The sequence below is a fragment of the Diplodia seriata genome (genome assembly GCF_021436955.1).
Source record: "Diplodia seriata strain FDS-637 chromosome Unknown scaffold_7, whole genome shotgun sequence".
NCBI lineage: Eukaryota > Fungi > Ascomycota > Dothideomycetes > Botryosphaeriales > Botryosphaeriaceae > Diplodia > Diplodia seriata.
Genome location: NW_027117314.1, coordinates 992,892 through 1,012,396, shown reverse-complemented (window position 1 = coordinate 1,012,396; position 19,505 = coordinate 992,892). Strand labels below are relative to the sequence as shown.

General features: G+C 58.2%; 8 protein-coding genes across 8 annotated transcripts; 1 reads left to right on the top strand and 7 right to left on the bottom strand.

Annotated features, from left to right (window-relative positions):
* Positions 1 to 439: 439 nt before the first annotated feature.
* On the bottom strand, positions 440 to 1,926 carry SLS55_007077 (uncharacterized protein; the record flags this gene model as incomplete). Its single annotated transcript, XM_066778501.1, has 3 exons — positions 440 to 1,563; positions 1,634 to 1,775; positions 1,852 to 1,926. 3 exons carry the CDS (start codon positions 1,924 to 1,926, stop codon positions 440 to 442), a joined length of 1,341 nt encoding a protein of 446 aa, XP_066630938.1.
* Positions 1,927 to 2,743: 817 nt separating this feature from the next.
* SET1 (histone methyltransferase set1) lies at positions 2,744 to 6,381 on the bottom strand (the record flags this gene model as incomplete). Its single annotated transcript, XM_066778500.1, has 3 exons — positions 2,744 to 2,847; positions 2,903 to 5,945; positions 6,034 to 6,381. 3 exons carry the CDS (start codon positions 6,379 to 6,381, stop codon positions 2,744 to 2,746), a joined length of 3,495 nt encoding a protein of 1,164 aa, XP_066630937.1.
* Positions 6,382 to 7,944: 1,563 nt separating this feature from the next.
* RIB4 (lumazine synthase) lies at positions 7,945 to 8,789 on the bottom strand (the record flags this gene model as incomplete). The annotated part of the gene is made up of 3 exons (XM_066778499.1): positions 7,945 to 8,389; positions 8,503 to 8,668; positions 8,747 to 8,789. The coding sequence occupies 3 exons, from the start codon at positions 8,787 to 8,789 to the stop codon at positions 7,945 to 7,947; spliced, it is 654 nt and encodes a 217-aa protein (XP_066630936.1).
* A 737-nt stretch (positions 8,790 to 9,526) lies between these two features.
* GFA1 (glutamine--fructose-6-phosphate transaminase (isomerizing)) lies at positions 9,527 to 11,794 on the bottom strand (the record flags this gene model as incomplete). The annotated part of the gene is made up of 4 exons (XM_066778498.1): positions 9,527 to 11,303; positions 11,371 to 11,585; positions 11,665 to 11,728; positions 11,790 to 11,794. 4 exons carry the CDS (start codon positions 11,792 to 11,794, stop codon positions 9,527 to 9,529), a joined length of 2,061 nt encoding a protein of 686 aa, XP_066630935.1.
* A 1,622-nt stretch (positions 11,795 to 13,416) lies between these two features.
* On the bottom strand, positions 13,417 to 15,075 carry SLS55_007073 (uncharacterized protein; the record flags this gene model as incomplete). Its single annotated transcript, XM_066778497.1, has 3 exons — positions 13,417 to 13,868; positions 14,591 to 14,821; positions 15,018 to 15,075. The coding sequence occupies 3 exons, from the start codon at positions 15,073 to 15,075 to the stop codon at positions 13,417 to 13,419; spliced, it is 741 nt and encodes a 246-aa protein (XP_066630934.1).
* A 318-nt stretch (positions 15,076 to 15,393) lies between these two features.
* PRE10 (putative proteasome subunit alpha type-7) lies at positions 15,394 to 16,507 on the bottom strand (the record flags this gene model as incomplete). The annotated part of the gene is made up of 5 exons (XM_066778496.1): positions 15,394 to 15,723; positions 15,781 to 16,107; positions 16,166 to 16,324; positions 16,381 to 16,446; positions 16,505 to 16,507. The coding sequence occupies 5 exons, from the start codon at positions 16,505 to 16,507 to the stop codon at positions 15,394 to 15,396; spliced, it is 885 nt and encodes a 294-aa protein (XP_066630933.1).
* A 463-nt stretch (positions 16,508 to 16,970) lies between these two features.
* On the bottom strand, positions 16,971 to 17,669 carry URA6 (bifunctional uridylate/adenylate kinase; the record flags this gene model as incomplete). Its single annotated transcript, XM_066778495.1, has 2 exons — positions 16,971 to 17,290; positions 17,345 to 17,669. 2 exons carry the CDS (start codon positions 17,667 to 17,669, stop codon positions 16,971 to 16,973), a joined length of 645 nt encoding a protein of 214 aa, XP_066630932.1.
* A 1,168-nt stretch (positions 17,670 to 18,837) lies between these two features.
* On the top strand, positions 18,838 to 19,330 carry SLS55_007070 (uncharacterized protein; the record flags this gene model as incomplete). Its single annotated transcript, XM_066778494.1, has 3 exons — positions 18,838 to 18,936; positions 18,982 to 19,237; positions 19,296 to 19,330. 3 exons carry the CDS (start codon positions 18,838 to 18,840, stop codon positions 19,328 to 19,330), a joined length of 390 nt encoding a protein of 129 aa, XP_066630931.1.
* Between the last annotated feature and the right edge of the window lie 175 nt (positions 19,331 to 19,505).

Sequence of the window (19,505 nt, the reverse complement as noted above, 5' to 3'; positions counted from 1 at the left end):
CCGTAGCAGCCCAGCTCAGCCCATCTTTCCTTCCCCCCCGATCGTCATCTCTCTCTATATTTCGAGCCAGCCAGCCGCCACCGGAAAGAAGAACTTTTTGTGTAGCATTTTCCCAAAGAAAATTGCTCACTAGACCGTCCATCCATCTCCCCTTCTTTTTTTTTTTTACCCCCCAATCATTGCCCGCACGCAAATACGCTTTGTTCCGAATAAATCACCCTTGCCGGCAAACAAAAAAAGAACAAAATCAAGAAAAGTCAAGAGGAGGGGGACTCAGGTGGCAATGAATCACGTATCCTCTTGTTTCTTTTTCTTTTTACCATGAAGGGGGCAGGTAGTGGGGGGAATCTCCCAAACGACGAAAACATAAAACACAAAAGCTAGCCACCTTCGTGCCATTATTACCCGCCCCCTTCATGCACACTCCTCCCGTCTCGGTCTACTCCTCAGGTTCAGCCGCAGCGGGAGTGGCCTCGATCTTCCTGCCACCGCCTCCTCTCCTGCCACCCTGCTGACCGCCCTGCGCGCCGCCCTGGTTCGCCTTGTTCTCCGCGTCCCGCATCTCCTGCTCCTTCTGCACGATGAAGTTCTCCTTCTCCTGGCGGATGACGCCCAGCACGCCCGTCAGGCTGTTGCGCCACATGTCCAGGCGCGACGCCACCTCGCGCCACTGGTTGTCGCCGAAGACGCGGTACGTGGCCCGGTGGATGAGGAACGTCTGGTTGAGCTGCGACAGCTTGCCCTCGACGAGCCCCGCGCGGATCACGTCAATGACCCACAGCTCGACCTCCTCCGACGGGATCTGCAGCGCCTTGGTGATCTGGGCGTATGGCAGAGAGCGTGTCTGGCCCGTGGCCTGCGCGGCCAGCGACGCCAGCGTGAGCAGGCGCATCTTGCGCGTCAGCTGCGCGCCTTCCAGGCCCTCCTCCTTCTCGATGAACTCGTCGTGCTCCTCCTGGAAGTCGTTGAACTCCTCGAGAAGCTCCGAGGTGAAGATCTCCAGCAGCTCGAAGTGGACGGGATCCGACTTGCGCAGGGCCTGGATGCTGTCGAGCGCGGTGAGGTCCTGGAAGTCGAAGTGGGCGGGGTGCATCAGAGCCGTCTTGAGGGCGCGCACGCTCAGGTCGCGTGCCTCTTGGTTGGCGGCCTCTTCGGCGGGGATGGTGCGGAGAGCTTTGATGAGGTACTGGTAGGCAGTCTCGTCCTCGCCGCCTTCTTGCGCGGCCTCGGCGATGGCCAGGTACAGCTTGCGCTGCTCCTCCTCGTCAGACTCCCACTGCGCCAACCACGAGTCGATGTTCTTGAGCTGCGACTTCAGGTTCTCGAAGGTAGAGGAAGACTTCACGACGCGCAGAATGGCCAGGAATACATGGTAGCGGCTGTCGTTGTCCGGCTGCAGGACGTTGAAAATAGTCGTGAGAACCGACAAGGACAGGCCAGCGCTGTTGGCGGGCGAGGAGGTGATGGGGTTCGACACGTTCTTGCACAAGGGCGGCAGGTAATTGTTGACGCTGGGCGATTGCCGCACGAGGTGGATCAGCAGGTTGTATGCCGCAAGGAACTCTGCCAAACCGAGCCAATGCTGTCAGCTCTCATATTCCTTTGGAAAAAAGGGTCTGTAGCCGGTGCTTACCCTTCTCTGGCGCCGAGTTCAAAACAGCGCTCGCGGTAACGAGCTTCTTGAGCACATCGTCCTTCTTGTTCTCCTCCAGCAGCGATCCGACCTCGGCCTGCAGATCCGAAGACTCTTCGCCCTGGTTTTTCTTCAAGGCATTCTATAGAAACGCAAATCCAGTGTCAGGAACGACCGTCTTCGCCGCGGAGGCGCGCGACTCGATTTCGAAGGCTTACAAGGTACTGTGCGAGCTCGTCAGCGAGCTCCTCGAAGGAACCCTCGATGAGCAGAGTGTTGGTCGGCGCCGGCATGGTGGTGATGATTTGGGCGACGGTGTCCGGCGTCGAGGAAGTCGGGTCTTGTCGGGGCGCGGGTGGGTGGTGTGCGATGGGGCAGTGGGCGGCGCGTCTGAGGGTCGTTAGGCACGGTGGGCTTTTCGGAAAATCGCTTATCGATAGCGCTCTGGCCTGAGGCATCCACGGCCGGCTGCCTCAGGTACACGGGCAGTTGAGCACAAAGAAATGAATGCTTCCCGCCAGCTTGTCTGGCTCGTATTCCTTCGCCCCTCAAATAAGGTGTCTTCTTTTGTACAGATCGGCAACTTCAGAATCAAAACACGTGCACGCAACTGCTGCTGCTGCTGCCGCTGCCCGCGTGCATCTCTCGCAACACGCGTACGCCACTGGAGGATTACTTGATCCCTCGCGTTCTCACCGGCATCCCTTCCACAACTTGGCCATGCTGGAGAAAGAAAGAGAAGAAGAAGAAGAGAACAAGAGGGTTCTCGTCGGGGTGAATAGCCGCTACAAGCCAAGTCTCCGCATTGTCCATGACCAGATCTTCCCTCGGTCCAATTATGCGCCCACCCAATGCAATGTCCACCCAATTTTCGGAATTTTGACGAACACAAAAAACTATAGACTACGCCAGAATGCGACTAGAAAGAAAGCAGAGTGCAAGCCGGTTGAGCAGGCCCAAACGCCCATGGTCCAGGTCACCACGTGGCCAACCCCAGGGTCGTTGAGATGTCCCTGAGCCGGCCAAGATAGCCAACCGAGTCACGACGAAGCCATAGAGGACGGAATTACGCAGTGGGTATTGTGCTAGGAACATTGATCTTATGCACAACTAGTTGAGGAAGCCCTTGCAGTTCACCGACCCGCAGAGACACGGGATGCGGTCATCGCTGCCGAGCTCGCGCTCGAACTTGTAGTCGTACGTAAGCTCCTCGTCTGCCATGCTTGGTTAGTCAATCACGTCTTCAACCATGCCCGAGGCGCTACTCACTTGTCTTGATGTCCCTGAGCGCGTAGATGACAATGCGCTTCGTGCCGTCGACTCTGATGATCTTCGCTGTGCAGTTTGGCGTGCAGCTGTGGTTGATGAAACGTGCGATGCCTCCCTTCTTCGTGGCATCTACAACGCTGTCTTCGTCGATACGGAAAAGGTAACTGCTTCCTACGCCCTGTTTGTCGTACTTTATTTCACGGATGTCCGCCACCTTCTGGCGCACCTTCTCGCCGACGTATTCGATAATCATGTCGTTGGCGGATATGTCCTCTTGAGCATAGAGTCCCCAGTTGTGGATGGCTGAGCGGTCGAACTTGACGAGCTTCTTGCGCTTCTTCAGCTGGTTGAAGCGGATTGCGATATTGTCGCTACCATCTGCAGCAAGAGCCTGCTTCTGGGTACTTATCTCGTTGACAAGACGGCGGTTGTTGGCACGGTTTGAGCGAGATGTCGTTGTGGAAGTCTTCGGCGCCGTGACAGCCGGCTTGGCCGCCTGCGCCGCCAGTGCGTTCGGATTGAGCTTTGCCAAAGCCTCACGTTCCTCACGAGCCTTCTGGACTCTGATACGGTGTGGCAAGTACTTGGACTTCTCCTTCTCCAGGATCTTCTTGACGCCTTCCGTTCTGGCACAGCCTGTCGGGTTGGGCTTGTAGTAGTCCTCGATTTTGACTTCTTTGTATGCAACGCCCTCGAGACCGGTGTTGAGCTTCTTGACGTGCTTCTCTTTGTACGCGAAGAGGTTGGGGTCACCCAGGTTCGTTGGCCGCACATTCTCAAGGGCTGCACAAAGATAGCGAAGGTCTTCGGCATCCTTAACAGTGAACTGCCAGCCATCGATGTCCATGACATAATCCAGCTTCTCCTCTATCGTTGAACGGGGTTCGTCGATGGAGAATCCCCAAATGGGGTCTTCAGTGATGAGGTTCTCTGGGAGAATATCCGCGACCTTCGGAACGACTTCCTCTATTGGCACAGGTTCGATAGGCGGAGTCTCCTCAACCTCAGACTTGAGAGGCGATGGTTCCAGCTTTTCGTCCAGGAGAGCCTGCTTCTTAGACTTCTTCTTAGGTTTGGTCGGCTTCTTCTTTTCTGCCTTGATCGGGACTTCCGGTTCAGGTGTCTCAACTTGCATCTCTTCCACGGTCTCGATGGGTGTAGCTGCCTCCGTGGGTGGTTGGACGCTACCAGCTCTCGAGTCTTCATCTTCTTCCTCCCCACCGAAAACTAGTGCTGCATCCCGCTGGATCTTGCGGAACTTCAACTCGCTCTTGGCCCTCTTGTAAAGGTCTGAATTATGCGGGAAAGCGTGGACCACTTGATCGAGCTCACCGTCTGCCATGTCGGTGGGGTCCTTGTTGATAAGATGAGGGAAGAGACGGCGCGCCTGGGCATCCTGAGTATCGGCATCGCCCCATAACGGATCGAGCTTCCTGCGTTTGGAAGGCCGGATCTGTATGACCTCGTCCTCTTCCTCTGGTGCGGCCGAAGACATGCGACTGATGGACCTGCTCTCCTGCTCCTCAGTATCCCTTGTCAGAGTGCTCTGTTCATCATCCGAATCCTCATCATCGAAGCTCTGCATCTGCCGATGAAGATTCCTGAATGCATTGAGCTTCTTCGGCGGCGGTTTCCTGCGTCTCTCGTCCGCGAATGCATTGACTTCGTGGTGATGACCGCCCTTACCTCTCCTCTGGTTATGGGAGAGGCTCGCAGCCAGAGATTTCCTGAGATTCTTATTTCCCTTGCCAAACTTGGACTTGTATGGGAGCACAGGTTCCGCTGCACTGAAGAGAACGGTTGGGGTCTTCGCTTCCACGACAGTCGGATCCCGTACGCCCAACTCTTTTCTCCTTGCCACATGCCTGGCTGGGTCCAAGTAATCGTAGATTGCTGGGGCCGCAACTCGGGTTTTGATATCGCTCATGATCTGCTCCAACAGCTCCGTGTATAACCTTTCCTTAGCAGCTGTGACCGGATCCAGGTTCTCTGCTCGTTCCTTCTTCTCTTCCTCGAGATCCTGCTCCTCCTCTCTCTGAACCTCTTCTTCGATTTCTTTCTTCTTCTTTTCCGCAAGGACCCGTTCCGGACTTGGGCTCCTGACATAATTGGGGTTTCCATACTTTTCGCATTCCATGTTCATGACGTAGGTGAAAAGCGCCTGCATGTTGCACTCCTGGAAGCAGCGCTCACACTCATCCTCGCCACGCTTTGAATCCTCGAATATGATGTAATAACCCGTGCGGTCCAACCGCACTTCTTGCCATTGGTATAGTTTCAGGCGCTTTTTCAAATGCGGAATCGTTGTGCCGAGTACGGGAACGTAGCAATGTGCGATGAAAATATAAGGCTTGCGCTTGATCTTCTCGATGATAGGTTCGTTTTCGACGAGCGCGTGTTCGGGGCGAATCGGTCGAGCTGCGACGTGCGGTCTGAGACCCGGTGCACCTTTGCCCGAGGGCCCTTTTGGCGCGTCGGGTGGCGGTTCTGAGAGAGGTATCACAGGCGTGGAATCCGCAGTTTTTCTGGTTGACGCAGCTTCCTCTTTCTGCTGCCGCACTCTGTTCTTCTTCACAGCCTCATCAACGCAGCGCGCTGCTCTACGACCCTCCCGATCAAGCTCCACTTTAACCTGGCGGAGCTGGATTCGGTTTCCGTTGCCCTCTTTCTCCGCCAACTTAGCAGATGCGGCGGCTGTCATTGGGTACTTATCCTGCCGCGTAGGTTTGCTATCACCATATCGGATGGAGCAAATTCCAAGAAAACTCCCTGTAGCCGGGTCGATTTTGTTGTCGAACTCCGCAATGCTTCCGAAGCTGGAGAAGAAAGTTTTGATCTGCATTTCCGGGGTGAAGGGATCCAATCCGGTCACGAGAATTCTCGTTGCTGGCTGTGGGCCAATGGTGTTCTTGTCGGGAGAATACGGCTTGACGGTGTACGGCGCAGGCCGTAGCCTGGCTTTGTTCACCCCTCTTGCCGCATTGTGGGCTCCGGTCGTGTACCCGGCTATTGCCAGACGAGGATCTGGTGGCGCCGCGATATCCTACTCAACTGCATTAGCCAGGTACACGACCAGAGAACACTCCAACATTATGGTATAATAGTATGCGGGAAAGAGGCACCAAACGTACGTCACGGGGTATGTTTCTGTATGTCGCCTTGCGCTTGTGTCTCTCGTTGGACGGGACCTTGGGGTCTAGCGCGGGGTCGTAGACAACGGTGAAGCCTTTTTCTTCGCCGGTGCCTGGACGGGCTTGTCTGCGAGTCTGGGGCGGCGTCGTAGCAGGTGTGATCGCTTCGGCGGGCGCAACATTTTGCGAGGCACCAGGCGGCGGCACGATGTAAGTGGCGGTGTTTGTCAGAGACATGTGGTCGCTCTTCGACGGTCTGGGACTGGTCGCCTTGTCTGGTGGCGACGATTCGGTGTTTGTGAGAGGGGTAAGGGCGTGGATGGAGGTATTGGGTCCAGGATAGGACATGGTTTGGCGGCTGCTGTGGGAGCTGCTGAAGACTGAGGAAGCTGTGCTGGAAAGTGAACTCGCCGAGCCGACGCCAGTCAAAAGGTCGCCAGAGTCAGCTCGGTGCGCACCGTCATCCTCTTCTGGCTGGTGTTGCTGCTCGAGCGCTTCGGCACTCGCGTCGTTGTTTCTGCGCGGCCCGGCAGTTGCGGCGTTTTCAGCGCCTTTGCCCGAGCGCGAAGGCGACTCCGTGCGCAACGGCGCACGCGTGAGGTGGTGGTCGGAGGAGGGTTCCTTTCGTTTTGACTTCAGGACCGAAGGCGCATTGGGGAAGAAGTCGGCAAAGCCCGCTGACGCGCGCGACATTCTATCTCTGACCCGCCCGCTGTGCGATCATCGCGGAGCTTGTCAGGCGGGAGTTAGTGCGTGCGCGGGTGGAAGGAGACGGCTGCCCTCGTGCAGCTTGGTACGGGCCGGGCGCGAAGTCTTTGAGACGCGGCAGGTGCGCGTGAAATGTACACGAGCGGCCGACCGAGACCTGCAGGCGCAGCGGGCACAAACGAGGGGACGGGAGGTGAAGGAGGAGGATCGCGCGTCGCCAGACTTCGGGCGAATGCAGCGGCGGGAGGTGGCAGTGGAGGAGAGAGGTCGAGGTGGCAGGTCGTCCAAGTCGGTTGGCATTCCAAGGGTGATGAGGTTCTGCCCCAGGCCGCTAAAACTAGAACCAGCGCTCCATCTACCGATCGCTGAGAGCCACAAGCACCTCGCCCAAAGCACTCCCGCAGCCTCGACCACGCCTCGCCCTGCTCCGGAAATGCCTGCGGGCTCCTGCGGGCCCGCTGCGCTCACGCCGGTCTCCTCGCCGCAAGCTCTTCCTCGCCCGCGGCGCCTTCGCGCGCCCCTGCCCGCTCTATGGCATCATAGCGCCGATGCCAGCGCTTTTTGCCCGCGCGCCTACCACGACCGCATAATTCCGCACAACGCGCGTGTCGCGATGCCAACTCTCGTGCTGCTGCTCGGCTAGACGCTCCGAGACGCCTGGGGATATCTGAGAGCAAAAGACGCGTCCTCGGGGCGTCGCTGCTCACGTGAGCCGACCCTCAGCCAGCCGATACTAGCTACAAGCCTTCCGTCAAGGGCAAGCAAGACCGCTGACGCCAGGCCAACGCCCATCGACCGAGCAACCGTTACAATGCCGGCATAACATCTCCATTGTCAATTTAAGCAAGCACGCTGCCGACGGGTCACAAGAAGCTTGGAAACAATAGTCTGGCTCGGCAGGGAGGACAAGAACCCCGAGCACAATGCAGAGCAAGACACCGTGGCCCAGTCATGCTGGCAGAATGCATTGTAGGAAGGCGCTATAACCGCCTATATTCGCTTGAGGGGGCATTGATACCGTGACGGCGTACACACTGCAGATCAACAGGGCAGGACGAGACTTCAAGTCCGTTGATGGCTGTACAAACTTCATTCATGCGTTTGCATCCGCGCTGTTGCTCCAGCCGCCCAAACGTGTGCTTGCTCGTGGTATGGACTACCGTCTGCCGGTCGCTCGTCGTCAATGCCGTTCCATGCCGTAATCTAATCATCAAACTTTCCCTCGGCCCATCCTCTCCTCTTGACACCCAGCTCTACGGCCGCACTGCCCCAGTCCAAGCCGTGGTTGTGTCCCTGATCGCCCTTCTCACCCGCGATGCCCGCGCGGTGCAGGCCCTGCTCCTCGGTCAGGACGGTCAGCAGGCCGAACACGACCGGCACATTGGCGTCCAGCTGCGTGCGCATCAAGCCATGGCTGACGGCGTCCGCGATGTACTCAAAGTGCATCGTCTCGCCCTTGATGAGCACGCCGATGGCGATTATCGCGTCAAACGGCGCTGTGGACGCACCCTTGTTCGCCGACGACACAGCCGTGCCCAGGTTCGTCAGGTCGGTCGCCGACGACGATGAGAGCAGGTCCGTGGCGGACTGGACGAGGCCGCCGGCGCCACCGGAGGAGGAAGACTGGATCTGCGAGGAAGCGTACATCCTGTGTGATCACCATTCATCGTCAGCCCTCATCCCCACCACGAAGGCATGGCGCACGCCACGGCGAGACTTGTATGTAGATAGGGTGAGAGGTAGGCGGGGTCGGGACTTTACCGCTGCACGGCGAAAGGCAGTTCATAGCTGCCTGGCACGGTCTGAATGACGATGTTCTCATCCTTGACGCCGCCAGCGGCGAGCGACTTCTTGACGCCGTCCAGCAGCGAGTCGATGATCTTGCTGTTCCAGCGAGCGTGGACGATTCCGACACGGAGGCCCGAGCCTGACAATTGAACCGCCCGTCAGTACGCCTGCGGTGCGTGGTACACACCACCCCTTGATGATATCGCTGGTGCCTTACCGTCGTACTTGCGGGCCTCACCCGGTCCCTTGAGCGGTGCCATGATGACGATGATTAAAGTGTGGAGATGGTGCTTAGGGTGTCGATTCGGATGAAGTCGTCGCGAAGGGAGATAGTGTCGTTGCGTGCTTGTTGGAGCTTGTTGCGATGTCAATGAGGGGAAAGGGTCCGCGGCCGCCCACGGTGCCTTGCAGCTTGAGTCTCGCTGCCCCACCAATTCGAAGCTCCGCTGAGGGCAGATCGTCACACCCAGCTCCGCACGAGCCACCAAAAATGACGCGGATTCGTATCTGATCAGAAACGACAGCTGGTACTACGTGGGCTTGCTGGAGTCCCAGCCGACCGTTTAATAAAACTTGAAACTCAAAGTGACGTTTGCGGAGCAAGCGGCTCCATTATCGCGTTGTTTATGCGGCATACCATCAGGGGTCCATCGAGTCAGGGGCGGTTTCATTCTCACGCGTCTTCGCAAACGCGTCGCACATGATACGACAACTTAAAGCAGCAGGTAGTCGCGAACAAAATCGTTGATCATAGTACTACAGCAACCTGCTTTCTCAAAAGGAAACTACCGAACGGGCATTTGATATTCTTTTTTATTTTATTTTCTTCGCCCCGTCTGGCATGCCTCGCAGAGAAAATCGCGTAAATCAGGCCGTTCAATCAGCATCCAGCGTTCCATGATATCCATCCGCCCATATCCAGCTGAGCATTCCTTACACTACAATCCTTTCTACCGTACGCCTTTGCCCTCTAGCGGGCTTTTACATGACCACCACTTTACTCGACAGTAACCGACTTCGCCAGGTTCCTGGGGAAGTCAACGTTGAGACCCTCGCCGACGGCCAGCCAGTAGGCCATCAGCTGCAGAGGGATGACGTTCAGCAGACCCTGGAGGACGTCAACGGTCCGGGGAACCTCGATCTTCTCGGTCTTGTCCGCGGGGAACTCCTCGTCATCCTGGTTGCAGATGATGATGGGGCGACCGCTACGGGCGATAACCTGCTGGTAGGCATTGAGCGACTTGGGGAAGATGTCGTCACGGGTAAGGATCATGACAATCGGGAGGTTCTCGTCGACAAGAGCAAGCACACCGTGCTTCAGCTCACCGGACATGACAGCCTCGCAGTGAAGGTAAGAAATCTCCTTGATCTTGAGGGCACCCTCCAGAGCAGTGGCGTGCTGGGCGCCACGACCAAGGAGAAGCAGACTCTTCTGGTTCTTGAACTTCTGGCAAAGCTCCTTGATGTTCTGGTCGAGCTTGAGGATCTCCTTGAACTGCTCGGAGACCTTGCCCAGAGCCTCCATGATCTCGTGCCTCCTCTGCTGCTTAGAGTAACGGTCCTCGCTGAGAGAAAGGGCAAACATGACCATGCAGACGAACTGGGAAGTGTAGGCCTTGGTGGACGCAACACCGATTTCGGGGCCGGCGTTGATGTGGACACCGCAGTGGGTGAGCAGAGAGATGGACGAACCGACAACGTTGACGATACCAACGGTCAGGGCACCGCGCTCCAGGCAGTAGCGGAGAGCCATGAGAGAGTCGGCAGTCTCACCGGACTGCGAAACGAAGATGCAAGTGTCGTCGCGGAAGACGGGGGCCTGACGGTCAAGGAAGTCGGACGCCAGCTCGACCGAGATAGGGATCTCGGTCAGCTCCTCGAAAATACCACGGACAGCCATGCAAGAGTGATACGAAGTACCGCAAGCAATGAAGATGATTCTCCTGCAGCGCCTGATGGTGGTGATGTACTGGCGCAGACCACCAAGAGTAACCTTCTTGTTGTCGATGTCGAGACGACCACGCATGGCGTTGACGACCGACTCGGGCTGCTCGAAGATCTCCTTCTGCATGAAGTGGTCGAACTGACCCTTCATGATCTCCTGGAGCTCAATCTCCAGAGTCTGAATGGCACGGACGTTGGAGGCGCCATCCTCCTTGTTGACACGGTGAATGTTGAGCGAGCCCTCGTGAATGTGGGCAATGTCGTCATCCTCCAGGTACAGGACCTTCTTGGTGTGCTCGACGATAGCGGAGGGATCGGAGGACAGGAAGAACTCGGTGGGGATCGGGACGCCGTCGTCCGAGAGGAAGGCGCGCGACTGGGAGCGGTGGAGGAGAGACTTGTCGGGAGGAGCGAGAAGGCCGCCGGTGTTGGCCTTCTTGAGCGCAACGTTCTGCGAAGCCAGCTCGGCGGGCAGAGCATCGGCGTCAGAGAACTCGACGTCGACGAAGTCGACCTTCATCTTCTTCTGCGTCTTCACACCGATGACAAGGGGCGAACCCTTGCGGGCAGCGATGACCTCATGGGGGTAGTGGACCGACTTCAGGAGCAGACCGAAGGCGCCCTGCAGCTCCTTGATGATGGCCTTGGCCAGGACGGGGAAGTCAATGTCCGGGTGGCTGTCGTAGATGTACTTGGCCAGCTTGGCGATGGCCTCGGTGTCGGTCTCCGTCTCGAACTTGAAGCCCTTGGTCTCCAGCAACGCCTTCAGCTCCTTGTAGTTGGTGATTATACCATTGTGGACAACGGAGAACTCCCAGGTGGGGTCAGACCTGGCGGGCGGCGTACTAGTCATTATCTAACCTTCTTTGACAACGGCCGTTCTGCGGAGCTACTTACCTGTGCGGGTGGCAGTTGACGCGCGAGGGGATACCGTGGGTAGCCCATCTGGTGTGTGCAATGCCGGCGTGCGAGTCGAAGACCTTGGTGAGGTCGGGCTTCTGCTCCTCGATGAGCTCCTTCAGCTTGGCGACCTTGCCGACCTCCTTGAAGGCGAAGACCTCGTCCCTCTTGTCGCCGTCGACGGCGAGACCTGCCGAGTCGTAGCCGCGGTACTCAAGACGCGAAAGGCCTGCAGGGCGGTTAGAAGCGGGGGCAGGCCGGCGGCGAATGGCGGGGAAACTTGCCATTGACGAGAGTGTTGAGGATGAACTTGCGGTCCTTCTCGACCAGGTAGTTCACGTAGCCGAAGATGCCACTGTAGTTGCGTGTCAGCGGATGCCAGGTGCGGGCGGGCGGGCGGGCGGGGCTGGGCGTACCACATGGTGCCGAGTAGAACGGAAGAAAGCTAGAAACGAGGGCGGAGGCAGTCAATGGCGGGTAATGATCGTGAGGCCGGAGTGCAGTCGTGGCGAGGAGCTGCGGGTATGGAGGAGGGAGACGGAGAATGTGGGCGGAGAGGGAGGGGTCGATATGGCGGGTGGATGCGGTGAGCTGTGGGTTAAGTACAGCTCGGGACGCCAAGCTGACGCAGCAACAAACCAGCGCCCGCCCCCTAACGCCAGGCGGGCTGTTTCAGGGATTGCTCAAAAGCTGGCAAGCTGGCGACAGCGGGCGCGCCCGTCTGTGCATCTTCTGGGCGCGCCAGTCGCGCTCCTTTTCCCCTCCCATTTCGTCACCCGTCACCACCTGTCCAGCGACCGCCCCTGGCGAGCGCGCACACGCCGCCGAGCGCGCGATCTTTGCAGGGATCGTGTGGAGCGCCGCTGAGCTGCGCCTCCAAGCCCGCCTACAAAAATAGAGCATCGCGCCTAGTCGCCATTGCAGCCTCATCGCTGCATCCTGCAGGGTCGCCAGCGCTCGTATCCGCGCCGTTGCCGTCGTGACAAGCGCGCCCGCCGACTATGCGTCCCGCTGCAGCGCCGTGATAGCACGGATCTCCCGAGAGGCCGGAGCAAGCAGCGCACACGCCGACGGCGATCATCTCAACGGGACTTTTTCAATAGCTTCCCAATATAGCAGCCTCTCTGCCCGCGCCAGTGCGCTGCTCCAGTGCGCAACGGCCTGCTACGCGATGCCGCATCCGGCCCGCCGCCGCCGCAGCTTCGCAGAAGAGCGTGGAAAGCTTGGAGGGGCGCCACAGCAACCACGCAGCCTCGACGCCGCGCGAACCGCACAAACTGCGTGTGATGGTGTCGCTAAGCCCTATCGCTGAGCCGCCGTGGGTGGACCTGCTCTCCGCTGCTGGAGCCCCAATCAGCTTCCCTGTCGGCAGTCTTCCGAGATCTGTGGGCTGCCCATCCCAGCGCCAGCCCAACGGTGAGCACCCAGGGCTCAGTCTTGTTTCGCTCCCTGGCCGCGCCTGTTTCCTGCGCGTGTCTCATCGCCGGAATGGTGTTCCAGCTCCCGTCACACCGCCCTGTCAAGGTCTGTTCCGATAAGCTGATGCTCTTCGCCTGCAGCACTGGTAAGCACTTCATGACAAGCAAACGTCACTGACGCCAATCCATGCCAAGTCCTGCCCGACTGTTTTACAGGGCCGCAAACAACAAGTGGGGTTTGCTCGACAAGCCAACTCTTGAGCCACAGCAATCCTTTGTGCTTACTTGTCCCTGCCCAAGACCATTGTCCGCCCGTGGTCACCTCCGCCAGCCACCCAGCCCCCGCCGGATGGCAAACAAGCATTCTGCTTATGCCAGCAACAGCACTCGGCCATGTCCGAGCATCCTCAGCCACAAAGGCCCCACCATTCAGTCCCACGCCCTATTCGCTTGGCAATGGAGTGACATTTGTGCTTGTCTTTTGCCATTTCTATGTTTCTTTGAGCTTAGATCTATACGCACAGTCCCGGATACGAGACCAGCAGACAACCGAGAAAGCACGGGTGACGCGCAAGCAATCAACCCCTCCCCTCCTCGCGGGGATTTCCCTAAGCGAATCGCCTCCTCAAGTGGGCACCTCGACGGTGGCCTCCCCTTCCGCTTTGGGGAAGTCCCGCTCCGCGATCTCCGCAATGCCCCTCTCGCTCTTGCCCATCCCCCCGCCTGCACTCTCCGTACTCTCCCACTCCTTCAACCTATACTCCCCGTTCCCTGGCCCCTCCTCGAAGTCGAACACCCTGTAGTCGGCGTTGGCGTACCGCCGCTGGCTGATGGCGCAGCGCAGGAAGCCGGAATGCGTGACGACGATGATGACCTTCTCAGGGCGACCGTAAAGCCACGCGAGACAGCTCTGCCCGCGCGCCACGACGGCGCGGCGGCTGAAGGCGTAAGGGTTGGTGCCGACAGGCTCGACCTTCTCCGGGTAGGTGGGATCGACGCCGTTGAAATCGACCGAGGGGAATTCTTTCTCAAGAACGGAGACGGGGCTGCCCGTGTCACAGGGCTTGTCCGAGTTCTCTATATGGGGGGCGTGAGTACATAACAGCTTTGATCAGGTTTGGTCACGTAGGCGGAAGCAAGCAATAGCGGGGAAAGGCAGGTAAGGGGAAAACAACAAGCGGACAAGGACGGTAATGGGGTATTTCCAAACGCGCGAAAGTACCGCGCTGTTGGGAGGCCCCTTTCAAAATACAAAATAGACATTGAAAAAATTAAGACAGAAAGAAATTCCCACCACGTAGGCTATCTTAAAAAGTGCCGAGACCTGGAACTGCCGGATCCCAAGCCCAAGCACAGGTCTCCAGCAGGAACCAGCAGCAGGACATAGCACAAGGTCCGCCGGTCCGATGGCCGCGCAGCAACCAGGCCGGCCTCCTGCGCCACATGGAGGATCAAACAATTGAGAGAGGGTCCACACGGCCCGAAGAGCGAGCAAAGGGACGGCGAAAGGAAAAGAGGCCGGCCGCAGGCTACACGGATGGAAGCCTCTCAACTTGTTGTGTCCAGCACTCATACCTAGCCAACAACCTTGGATGATTTCCCTCGCTCGAAAACAGAAGCTGGGGTCACGGCACCTGCCCGAGCAAGCAGGAGGGAAAGCTGACGTGCATGATGTCGACTCCCGTGACACAACATCGCACGAAACTCAAAATGCAGAAACCGAGAAAAAGAAAGGAGACAGAGCGGTAGAAAAGCACGCGAGATAGATGAGAGAGAAAGAGAGAGCGTATGCAACGTACCTTGCCACCCCGCGTCCGGCCTCAGCGGCACGCCCTTCTCGTTGACCAACCAGTCCAGCCCCAGCAGCGCCGTCTGCAGCGTCCGGCGCATCGGGCTGACGACGATCAGCTCCGCGCGCTCAGCCAGCTCCGACACCTGCGGGCGTTGTTTGCCTTGTCGCAGGTGGTCGCGCAGCTCCGTGCATTGCTGCAAGCCCAGCTGCGAGAGGACGGGATCGGGGATCGAGTAGTCTGGTTCGGTCAGCACGAGGGCAACGTTTGCTTTTTTGACTTTCTTTCCCCCCATCTACCTCGTTTCCTCATTCTCGGGTTGATTGCAATCGATGCGCGTGGAAGGGGCCAACATTACTGCTTATGGACGGGCTTGTTGAGGCGGCATAAGATGGCGATGGGGGCCGGGTTGATGGGAAGAGGGGCACGTACGTACCTTTGTCGACGTTGTGAAGTGCCTCGGCGTGGCGGATGAGTATTAAAGTCGGAGGCATGACGGTTCAATGACAGCGTAGGTACGGGGGAAGGTGTTCTCACGAAGACGTAGGAAGAGGAATCTGGCAGGCTGGGGTGTCGCCGTTCTTTCTTCAGACATGGCCTGAAGTTCGCTAACGCCAGCCTCACCGGTCATTGACAACGCCTTTACTCAGCCAAGGGACCGCATTTTTGAGGCTTGTTCACAACGTGGATGATAAGATGGACTCCGAGGAACCGGGAAGAACCCGAAAGTCTATGCATGCCATTTCATAATTCAAGCTCGCTAGCCCCTCATGATCCGCATTTCACGTCTCCCATGTGATGTTGTACACAAATTACTCCTCCATCCTCTCGCCCTCGGGCCTGGCCTCCTCCTCATCATCGTCGTCGCCCTCCAGCGCCTTCTTAGCCAGCCTCTCGGCCTCTTCCCGCAGCGCCTTGGGGACCTCCTCGTGCCTGCCCTTGGTGGGGCCGTTGACGGAGCTGATCCAAGTCATCTCCAGCTCGAATTCCTTGTCCTTGCTGTCCTCGTGCGCAAAGTAGATGATACGCGCAGCCTCCTTGACACCCTGCTCCAGGGTGATGGTGCCGTCCTGGAGGTTAAGCTTCTCGAGCTCTGCCTTGGCGGATTGCCTGCCCTTGCCAGTCGCGGCACCGTAGTAGCCCTGTTTCTGTTAGCCTTGCAGCATTCGACGGCTTCCCGCCTCGAGTGTAGCACATACCCAGAACAGGCCACTGGGCTCGACCATGTAGAGGAACGGGCCACCGTGAGTGACGCCCTCCTTCTTGCCTCCAGGTCCGACCGAAGGACCGCTACCAACCTGGCCATCAACCTCCGCGGGCTCCTCGCTATCCCAACCGGCAATGATGGACGTCACGCCGAACGGGCGAACGCTAGAGTAGAGGGTGTATGCCTGAACGTAGCTGCCCATGCGGCTGGCAAGCGCGGCAGTCTTGATGGGGCCCTTGTAGAACTTCCTCCACTGGGAAGCCTCATCGCGAGCTCGGGAAACGAAGTGGCGGCCGTCAGGAACGAGGCCAGAGGAGACCTGTGAGCGTAGTGTCAGCTTGCGCGCCGTGTACGGTAGCCGGAGTGAGGTGACGCACGATGCCCACGTTGCGGTCGACGGATGCTATCCGCTTGTTGGCACCCTTCTTAAGAAGCTTGCTGCTGACGATCTTCTCGAGGGCAAGGATGACGCCGTCCTTGCAGCGAATGCCGATTGCCGTGCCGCCATTCTCTACCGCCTTCTGGGCATATTCGACCTTTGGAATTGTGAGCTAGCCGTCGCAGGTGGAGAGAGCTGTGAGGTCGATGGTACCTGGAAATTGCGACCGTCGGGCGAGAAGACGGAGTTGGAGAGATCGTAGCCGGTACCTATTGACGTCTGTTGCCGCGTTGCGGATTAGCGCTGGCGGCGGAAGGCAGGACTGCGGGAGGCGTACCATGGTGAAGCTGCAGAAAGGCGCGGGGTTGCGGGTATTGGAGCTGGGCTACAGGAGAAATGGGAGGGGGAGGATGGAGCGGGTGAGGAGGTGGGCGTGATGTTGATGTAGTTGCCAAACGAAGCTCCAAGCCAGGCTTCCTCCGAGCTGCGCGTAGCTCACCTTCCGGAGATTACCCGGCAATCTTATCACCCGCTCCCGACCATGTTGAGGCCAGCAAAGCAACAGTTCAATCAGCCCTGGGCGCTTTCTTCTGTTGCAAGGCTGGTGATGCACGCAATTATACGGTCTGCACTGCACGGCGTCGGCGAGTCACGGGCATCAGCAGCCGACGTCCAAGTTTCCGCTGAATCATCGTATCTTCATCTAGTGTGCTCTAGTAACTAAAGTAAATATATTCTGAAATGCTGACCCCTGTGCTCTAGCAAGCGAGCAGAGCCATTCTCCACGCCGGCTTGCCTGTGGTTTACGAACCAAGAGCAATGCCCCTAGCGGTGAGGCTCTCCTTCACAACCTCGTAAACCTCCTCGGGAGTCTGGGTGGCATCGACCTTGACAACGCGGCCCTGGCTCGCAAACTCGTCCACGACAGGCATGGAAGTCTCGACGAAGGTCTTGAAGCGCTTGCGAATGCTCTCGATGTTGTCATCCGAGCGACCAGACGTCTTGCCGCGGTTGATCAGGCGCGCCTCCATGGTGCTCTCGGGGCAGTCGAAGAAAAGAGTGAACTTCGCAGGGCACACGCTCTTCTCAAAGGCATGGGCCTGGTCGAGCTTGCGGGGGAAGCCTTGGGGGAGCTGTTAGCCATTGTCTACTGTCAAGGCGACGACGAAGAGCCTACCATCGATCAGGAACTTCTTCTTGTTCTCCTCCTTCATAGCGGCCTTCATGCCGTTCTCGAGGAGCTGGATGGTGACCTCCATGGGCACGATCTTGCCCTCGCGAATGTACTCCTTGATCATCTCGCCGAACTCGCTGCCAGGCCTCTCCTGCTCCTCGCGAAGCAGGTCGCCGGCCGACAGATGCTTGAAGGTGTAGTCGCGCACCAGGTTGGAGCACTGGGTGCCCTTGCCCGCGCCGGGGCCGCCGAGGACGAAGAGAACGGTGACCTCGGCAGGGTCGAACTCGGACTTCTCGCGCTGAAGGAGCGTGGGGACGGCAGGCATTTTGGCGGCGAGGATGGGTTACTGGAGCGGGCGGCTGGAGGTGTTGGTGGGCGGGGCCGTGCCTTGACGTTGCTTGACGATCTGGACAAACAGGAAGGTGCCGCCGGCAAAGATCAGGGCGAGGGGCCAGATGCGGATCGGAGCGTACTGCGGGTTGCGCGGGCGGGGAGTCTGCTTGTCGGAAAGGACGCGAGAAACAGAGGAGAACTGGCGGGAGCGGGAGCGCGAGAAGGGGGTGGAGGAACTAGGCGCAAGGAGGTGGGAGAAGCCGGAGGAGATCATCGTGGGAGCGGATTGGGGGGTGTCAATGGCGGGGAGCGAGATTGTCCCGCCATGAAACGTTTGGGCTCGATCTGTCCTAGTGCTCGGCGCCGAAAAGGACCGCCCTCGACCTCACTGCATCTCCATCTCACCACTCGCAGCAATCCCCATCGCATGCCCGTTCGATTCCTCGGTCGGTCGTGGCTGGAAAGCAGCACAAACGAGCGGAGCCCTCGGACGCATTGGTCGGCGAGGCTGCCCAAAGAAAGCACCGTCGAAGCCAATCATCCATTGCTCCAAGAGGGCAGAAAAGCGTGGCAACAGATGAATATCCGGGCTACCGGTCGAGCTGTTTGGCTCACTCTGGTTTCCGATACCAGCACGGCATTTCTGGCACGTTTGGATTAATTTCAAGGCCTGTGAGATGAACAACAATGCTCTACATTGTCCCTACCTTGTTCGAGTCCTGTCAGTTTCAGCTATATGCTTGTAGGATGGTGGCGCAAGAAGACGTGAGCCCGATGCGCACCGGGCCTCTTCTCACTTGGCAGTGTCTCAGATCGTTCTTCAAAGTCTCACACTTGCATTCCTCGGTTCACTTTTGGTTTCCCATTGTGCAGTTTGCAAGTGATCTTGATCACACGGCGCGAGTCGGCTTCGTTGTTTCTGGAACGTCTTTCTGTGAACGTCTCTGGTTCTTCGCTCCTGCCGTTAGATGTCTTGAAGTGGCTGCCTAGATCTTCCTGTTCCTGCGCATAAAGCCTCGCTCTCCGCAGCCAACCCTTCCTCCCTGCACCCCAACCCACCGCACCGCGAAGATCTCGTTCGCATTACCGCGCAACGACGCTCAACCTTTTCGCTGTACTTGCTACCCTTCCGTCGCCACACCAAGAACAACACCGCCATCATGGCCCCGAACTACGACGCATCGAAGGTCGGGAACCTTACCGACGCCGACAAGCTGCGCCTCATTACCGCGTACCTCAATCACAACGACCCCAACAACGTGAGATAACCATCCAAGTCCCTTCGAACACCCTAACTTCTCTAGGTCAATTGGGACGTTGCTGCTACCGACGGCGGCTCCAAGTCCAAGGATTCGTACAAGAAGATGTTGGCGAACGCTCTCAAGAAGCTGGCCCCCGACACTACTGCTGAGGGTGATGATGCCCTCCCTGCTCCCGAGCCTGCCCCGGCTCCTGCTACGAAGCGTGGCCGCAAGCGCACCACTCCCGCGAACGAGGTCGAGGATGACGATGGTAACGCCGCCGAGAAGGCGAAGAAGCCTCGCAAGCCCCGTGCCAAGAGTGAGTGGCTCTATGGCTGTCACAGAAGCCCACTTTGAGATTGCTAATGTGACTTTAGAAGCAATGAAGGTGGAGGATGGCGAGGCCGAGTAGGCAGCCACAGCTATCACGTTGCCAAGATCGATGACCAAGGATCTCCGGCAATCAAGAAGCATGGAGTGGATAGTGTTGGTATATCCCTACACTGGCGGTTGCACCCATCAGGATACCTGGATGCAGGTGTAGATACTATGACAGAATCTGAATGATGTTCTGAATATCTTGACCG